At 52.1% G+C, this 7761-nt stretch overlaps 1 protein-coding gene across 1 annotated transcript; it reads right to left on the bottom strand.

The window, feature by feature from the left end:
* Nucleotides 1–1438: 1438 nt before the first annotated feature.
* On the bottom strand, nt 1439–6912 carry FZD9 (frizzled class receptor 9). The gene has a single exon (XM_069226778.1). It carries the CDS (start codon nt 5958–5960, stop codon nt 4212–4214), a length of 1749 nt encoding a protein of 582 aa, XP_069082879.1. The 5' UTR covers nt 5961–6912; the 3' UTR covers nt 1439–4211.
* Between the last annotated feature and the right edge of the window lie 849 nt (nt 6913–7761).

The following is a 7761-nucleotide window of genomic DNA, read 5'->3' as shown; positions in this document are numbered from 1 at the left end:
AGGAGGGTGCTGCTGAGAAGAAGTACTAACAGGAGATATGAGGAAGGGGCAGGACCGACTGAGAGGAAATATGAGAAAGGTACAGAAACTACTAAGAGGACAGATTGACAGTGCTGGCAAGAGCTGCTGAAAAGAGAGACGACGCGCAGTGAGCAGTAACTGCTGGGACAAGCAGTGAGAGTGAGGGACAGGGAGGCGGACACCGGATGATGCTGAGAGGAAAGGGGCCAGTAAGGAGGCGAGGGCACTGCTGAGAGGAAAGGCAGAAAGGGGCAGAGCAGGCACTGTGGAGCAGACGAAAACCAGAAGACAAGTACAACTGCTGCTGGGACAAGGGGGTGCACTGGAAACAAGAGTGAAAGGAGCCGCCGAGAAAAAATGGAGGACTAGAAATAGAATAAGAAGAAGTGCGAAGTAGAAAGTGGACAAGCTAGTAATGTGGGGGTACTGAGAGGCAGGGAACAGGACGGGAGCTGGACGCAGAAGGCAGGAGGAGCTGGAGAAAAGGGGACAGAGAGCTGCCGATTAAAGAAACGGGACAGGGAAGGCGCTGCTGATCAGAGAGGGGGCACAGGATGGGAGGGGGTCGGCAAATTAAAGGGAAGAGAATAGGCCAGGAGCCGCCAAAAAAAGAGAAGGGAGGGGGAGGGGGACAGGAGCTGCCAATTAAACAAAGGGGACAGAGAAGAGGGCAGGAGCGGATGATAAAAGAGAATCATTTTAATACTGAATATGGACACAGGAACAAAAGGGCTTGATGCCCATGATAATCACACATAAAATATATATATATATACACAAAGGCTGCAAATAACTAACAGGCAACAGCTTGGTGATCGCTGTTTCTGGGGTTTAAGTCTGGCCTAAATGCACGGGCCGGATGAGTTTAAAACCAGAGGCAAGAAAAGCGTCCTCGCCGCTTAGTCACTTGCAATCTTTGCACGCGCATTTTGTTTCCACTGCTTTCACTTACTTGTGAACACCACGAGCACCAAACACCTGTGTTTCTGCACCTATATTCTGTCTTAAATCGTTCGCCTACGTCGCGTTTTTGTACTGCTTCGATACCCTGTAGGATTATTTGTATTTCAGCAAAATGCAGCCACCTAGTTGTGGCATCAAGCTGGGTGAATCCTAAAGGAACCACTGTTCCATCTTACAAACATTTAAGAGGGGAGCAGGGCAAGCGTGTAGACAGCATCACATTTTCCAGGCAGTGGATTTAAGAGGGTGCGGGCATCCTGGAACCCGTGGCCAAGGAGGCCAAACAGAACTCCCGCAGTGTCTTCCATACAGCCCTCTGCAAAAGAAACCGCCTCAAACCTCACCCCAGACACCACCCTCAGGGCTGCATGTGTGCAGAAAACAAACTACAAACCACTTCTGTGGCACCCGAAGTCCAGAGTGCGCCCCCAAACCAAATACCACAACTCCCAGAGACACGTGACTGATTTTATTTCTGTTCCATTCTGCAAACTTTCCAAACAACAAACTTTTTTTCAAAAAAACATTTTTTTTATAATAAATTACATAATTAAATAAACTCGTATCTGATATTTATAATTCTCTTCCCCCCCCCACAGCTTATAAACAGTACTGGTCATGGGCCAGAGACAAAAATAGCGTGAAAAGACATACAAATATATATATTTATAATGAACTCTTAGAAAGCAGCTACTGCTTAACAGCCAAAATAACATCACAGTGCTGTCTGGGCCATGCTAAGCATGGGGATCCCCAGAAACTGGTGCCCAGAGGGGTACAACTTCCTATCAGCCCAGAAAACTCACACTTAGCTGCATTACCTACCGACTTCTGTAATAACACTGTTTTAGGGGACACCTCTGTTCATACTTCCTTTTGTCTGAGCTGCGGATTGTTTTTTTTCAGTTTTTCCTTACACACCCCACTAGTTCATTTAGTATTTAATGGGGGCTGCTTTTTTGGCAGTGGTATGACAGCTTCTTTCCCACTCTACAGCCTCCCTTTTGTCCGAGACTTCCCTTTCAAGTGCTTAGTTTGGGTTTCTTTTCTAGAGACAGAATATTCCCAATGTAAAGGGAATTGCAAAGGATCACAGTCTGTTCGGTCAAACTGGGGGAGCCAGGATTAGATGATGGTTTCTAACCTAAGGCAACCACTAGACCACATTTTATTTCAAGCACCACGTGGCCCTCTAACCCCTTACAAAGCATTCCATCTGTGGATGATGTCAGAAATATTCGTCATATTAGGCGCACTCTGGATTGCCTCTAAATGCGTTAATAATGGGCGTTATCACTGAAATTTGACAGTCCCTCTTTTATCGATTTTGAATGATAAGGTGTTGAGTCGGTTCCACAAGCGTTTCAACCAGTGACCCGCAGGGCACGTGTAGTTGTATGTAGGAGGAATATTCACCTACTGAGCTACCTTTTCAAGGTTCATTAGCTCACTTCACAATCTTACGAAGATTCTAACCTGTGACCTTTATGCTACAAAAAAGATGTCAAAGCAGGCACATTAACCCACTGAGCCACGTTACTGGGACTGGAACTGGAACCGGGGGTGTGTAAACGTGATATCTGTCCCGGGGATTCAACCACGAATTTGCCTTCCTGGAATTAGAGACAGTGACCTGCTGGTGGCACGGCTCTCGGCAGCAGAAGCTCAGGTCACTGAGCTCTCACACAGCGTCTGGGTCACTGCTCTGTTTTATTTATATTGTAACCTCCAAGCTGTTTACTACACAAAGATCCCCAGCGGACGCGCAACGCCTCAGTCTTTAGAGACATTTACCGAGACGTGTGTACGGTGCGGGCCCTCTCACTGCAGCCCCACTGGTTATCACTGCCTTCCCTTTGCTGTCCACACCTCCATTTACCCCTGTGTGGGAGCTGCAGGGCAGAGCTCACTGGGGGGCACCAGGGGGGCACCAGGTTCTTGCATGTCCACGTGGGCAGAGGGTTTAGAGCCCTGGGCTTTCACTTAAGAAGCAGCTGTGATCTGGTACTCCAGTCCCATCGGGGCGAACCTGGGTTTTTACATGGAATTCTGTTGCCTTCCTTGTGACATGGAGTCATCTGGTAGCCCTACGTTTCTTTCGTCGATATGCGCCCGGAGCCAAAGGACTACAGCACCTGGAAATGTAAAGCATGGAAAGAGCCCCTCTGTCCACGGCAGGGTGTCTTCTTCCCTCGTGTTTGTGTGGAGTGCTCGCCCAGACGGTATTGTATATACTCTTCTGCCCAAAGTCCCTTGTAAACATGGGAATTTGGCCTATGCAGCTAGACATGTGCGCAATTGGTCCTAGATGGGCCTCTCCCTGTCTGCTTGTGAGGTCGAGTGCTAGCCTAGGCCACTAATCATGTGCCCCTTTGCCCTAAAAGGGCCTCTGAATTCCCCTTGTGCATGTGGGATGTTGGCAAGCACAGCCAGCCATGTACCCCTATATCTTCAGATCGCTTACTCCCTGCCGCTTCTGGATGTGACCTACTGACCTAGGCAACAAGGCATGTGTTCCTGTGTCCCTAGAGGGCCCCTCTTACCCCTGGGCTCTAGTGAACGCAGGGTACTGGCCTGCACGGTTAGGCGCGTGTTCACCTGCATCTTGGGGTGTCCCTCCATACCCTATGTGGCTGTGGGGTGAGAACTAAACAGCTAGACGTGCCCTCCTCCGTCCCTACAGGGCATTCTTTTTGCCCTCTGGATCTTGTGCATGAGATGGTGCCAGACTAAACTGCTAGTTCCCTACTCCCCTCCCCCCGAGCGATTCACCTGCTTCACAGTCTCTGATGCAGGTATGGTGATGCTGTTCTAGACAGCCAGTCATGGGTTTTGCTGTCTCTTGGGGGTTCCCTTACCCCTGTAATGCCGCTTGCCTTGACAGCTGGGCGCGTACTCAGTCTCTAGAGGGCTATACCTGCCCACTTCTCTTCTGTGCAGGTGACGTGTTGCTCTCCTAGACAGCATTGCTTGAGCTCCTCTGTCTTTTGGGGTTCTCCTACCCCTTTAGTCTATTGAGGTGCTGTGTGCATAGACAGCTGGACTCATTCTCAGTCTCCAAAGGGGTCCACCTGCCCCTTATTTCTCTTGTGCAGATGGCAGTTGCTGCCTCAGACACCATCACATAAGCTCTGCAATCTTTGGGAGGTCGCCTACCTCACTAGTCTCTTGCACAGGTGATGATACTACAAGCTGCCTAGAGATGGTTGCCAAAAAACCGACTGGTGCTACACGTGCGTTGGGTTGTCCGAGTAAGGGTCCGGTTTGCCCATATGCAGCATCACAGTGGGGGCCCGGTAGTGGCGGTGGGCGCCATTGCAGGCAATGCCACCACAGGGCTTCCCTCTAGTCCTCATTCCCAGTTTCTGGTTGCATAGGCTCTGCCAGGTCTGTAAAGTCTTGGAGCTCCAGACCCAGATGCCGCTGGTGATGCCCACAACTAGCGACATGAAGACCTTGAGCATGAATATGGCGATGGTGGGCACTGAGGCCTCCAGGGAGCAGTCCGAATTGCGCCGCCCCTGTACAGGCCGGCATCGATGCTCCAAGGCACGGAGGTCCCAAAAGTCCATGTTGAGGCGCTCATAAAAGTAACAGACGATCACACAGGTGGCTGGGACTGTGTACAAAATTGAGAAGACCCCAATCTTCACCATTAGCTTCTCCAGCTTCTCTGTATTGGTCCCCCCAGTTTTCATGATCCTCCTGATGTGAAAGAGGGCCACAAACCCCGTCAAGATGAAAGATGTTCCAATCACCAGGTAACAAGAGAGCGGCACCAGGATGAAGCCAGTCAAAGCATTAACATCCATGCTGCCTACATAGCACAGCCCCGTCAGCTCATCTCCAGCCACTTTCCTCATAGTGAGGATGATGATGGTCTTCATGGCTGGGATGCCCCAGGCAGCCATGTGGAAGTAGCTGCTGTGGGCCTCTATGGCTTCATGGCCCCATTTCTTCCCTGCTGCCAGGAACCATGTCAACGTAAGAATGACCCACCACAGTGAGCTGGCCATGCCGAAGTAATAGAGAATCAGGAAGACGATAGTGCACCCAGTGCTCTCCAGGCCCTCCTGGATAATGTAAAGCTCTCCGTTCTCGCGGTCACACGCGATGTTCTCTGCACCAGCCACCGAGCGGATGATGAAGGCCAAGGAGTACACATTGTAGCACATGGACAGGAATATGATTGGTCTCTCTGGGTACTGGAAGCGGTGTGGGTCCAGAAGGAATGTTAGGACCGTGAAGGCTGTGGACACAAAGCACAGGGTGGACCAGACGGCCATCCAGACGAACGCAAAGTCTTTGTCTGCTCTTGACCAGTAGACATCCACACCAGGAGAGCAACGAGGAGCGCAGGTTAGGCTCTTCTCAACATACTGAAACTTCTCAGAGTTCTCGCATGTACCCAAGCTGCTGTGCCCCTTGCCCTCTCCAGTACCTGGAGGCCTGGGCCTAGGTTCGACGGGCAACATGCCCTGACCCTTTTGGGTCTCTGCTTCAGTGCCGTTGTCAGGAGCCTCCATGCAGAGGGCGTTGGGGTCATTCTTCGTGGGCAGCCTGCTGCAGTCCAGGGAATCCGGCCATCCAAAGTTGAACTTCTCCATGACAGGGGCGCACCGGTTGCGTGCTTGCTCGCACATGGGCCGGCAGGCTAGGATGGAAGTGGACACCTGGTCTGTGCACATTGGAGCATAGAGCGAGCAGAGGAAGAAGCGTAGGTGGACATGGCAGCCGTACTCCACCAGTTGTGCAAACTCCTGGAGCTTCAGGGAGGCCTCTTTCTGATTCTCATGGCCCATGAAATTGGGCATACGCGTCAGGTTGTACCCAATGCCCTGGCACATGGGAATCTCAATGGGCTCGCACTTGGCCTCACGCCCCTTGTCGAGGTCATATGCACCAATCTCCAGCGTGGAGCCTGCAACCACCAGCTGGCAGAGGAAGGAGAACATCTTCACGTGCAGGGCTTCCATTCTGGTTCCCAGTCTTTGGCTCCTGGATCAGGGGTCCACTTCTTTCGTCTGCTCAGAGGCTCTGGTGGTCACCCTGACAGGAATGTCTCCCTGGCACTTACATGTGAGCAGTGCGAGCACCGCGCGCCACAGCGATGAAGTTACCACAGGCTGTTATAAATAAGCCACCCTTGCCCGAAGCCTCGATGAAGTTGAGGTTAGTCACGTTGCTGCTTAGAGGCAAACCTGGCTTCCTGTGGTCCAGGAGCAACAAGTTACCAGAGTTTTCCCAAGTTTATCCGTGCATTCCCACTGCCAACACTGGTTGAATGACCTCCCCAAAATCTTTGCTGTTTCACTTCGGAGACAAGGGCAGGGTCCTCTTCTCACCTCTGCCGAAGACCGAAGGGGATGCGTTTTCCGAAGGCACAGATCTCCAGTTCCACCGGGCATGTGTACGCGGCTCCTGCTCGGATCACTTCACGCCAGTGCGCTCGGCGGAGGGCATAAAATACACAAGCAGTCTCAAAGACCGGTGCGAGTACTGCTGATTCCGGGGCACGCAGGGGTGGGTGCCCAGGAATTGCCTGGCACGCGTCTGGAAGACAGGAGGAGCTGGTCCGGAGTCAGTGAAGCTCCCCCTGTGCTCGGTGCCCAGGCTGCAGCTGGCTCCGCATGGTTCCGTGCCAGTGAGTATGTGCCCGGCACTGCTCTGTCACTGGGACACGCCGGGAGCTGAGCTTCTTCAGCTGCTACCGGTCCTGCGGCATGATGCCCGGTTCAGTCACTTTGCGCCTGGACACACTGGCACAAGCTGCCCCTTCAGCCGCTGATGATGCTTGAGAAGGCCAGGGTAGGGGTCACTTTGTGAGCCTGCTCTCTGGGACTACTGGGACACGCCGGTGGGCACGTTCCTGCGGTTTCTGCTGCTACTGATTATTAGTGCCCGGTCCTGCTACTGTTGTTTCTGATCCTGCCCTCCCCTGTCTGCCTCTTCCCCTCATAGGGGCGGGGCCCTATGTGCCCCCGCCCACAACATGGGCGGGGCTCCGTTAAAGGCGCAGAACCTCCCTCTTCCGCCCCCTATGAATAGAAACCACAATGAGCTGTAATAACATTTCCCAATTAATGCCACCCCCTGTTGGCACCGGTTCACAAAGCCCGTCCTCTTTCTGCTGCTTCAGCTCTAGGGCTCACCAACAACAAGGCCGCCTTTGCCAAGCCCTGGACGGGGGAGCGGAGCCTGCTTTCAAAAGGGGAAACACAATCCCCCTCTCCAGCAACTGCTTAAAACCACACTCCTGTATGCAGAACAAGGCCTGTGTTGTGCAAGGTGACGACGAGAAAAGAAAAATGGAGCCCTTATATGTGTGTCACTTTTTTTTTTTTTTTAAGTTTAAATATTAATTTCTGGCTTTCATGGCCGGGGAGGGAATGGTTGAATCCCGAGACAGACAGGCAGACTCCAGGCCCTGAACATTGCAAGAAGGACCCGTCTGTCGTGCCCTGGTCTACCCTGTCCTGTTAAATTGTACTGCCAAAACCGTGCAAGTTTCTCGCTGCTAGGGGCACCTTGGCAGGGTTCCAGCACTACACTTTGACATAAGGGCTCAAATGGTTGCTGGGCATAGGCCTGGCGTAATAGCCCTTTTCAGATGGCAACCATGATGAGCCAACCACTTCCTTGTCATTACTCATGTCTGGTGAATGCCCAGATTTTATGTAGCGTTTCTACGTGCCCTTCAGCTCAGATATGAGAACTGAAGCGCAGGGAGGTAAACTTATTTGCCCAGGGTCACACAGTTTAGTCTTGCAGGGAAAC

Source organism: Pleurodeles waltl, chromosome 3_2 (assembly GCF_031143425.1).
Source record: "Pleurodeles waltl isolate 20211129_DDA chromosome 3_2, aPleWal1.hap1.20221129, whole genome shotgun sequence".
NCBI lineage: Eukaryota > Metazoa > Chordata > Amphibia > Caudata > Salamandridae > Pleurodeles > Pleurodeles waltl.
The sequence above is the reverse complement of the archived record's forward strand: the minus strand, read 5'-3'. Positions and strand labels throughout refer to the sequence as shown.

What these genes read in the sequence shown, in the direction of transcription:
- FZD9 (XM_069226778.1), bottom strand. Translation starts at nt 5,960, where the DNA reads ATGGAAGCCCTGCACGTGAAGATGTTCTCCTTCCTCTGCCAGCTGGTG.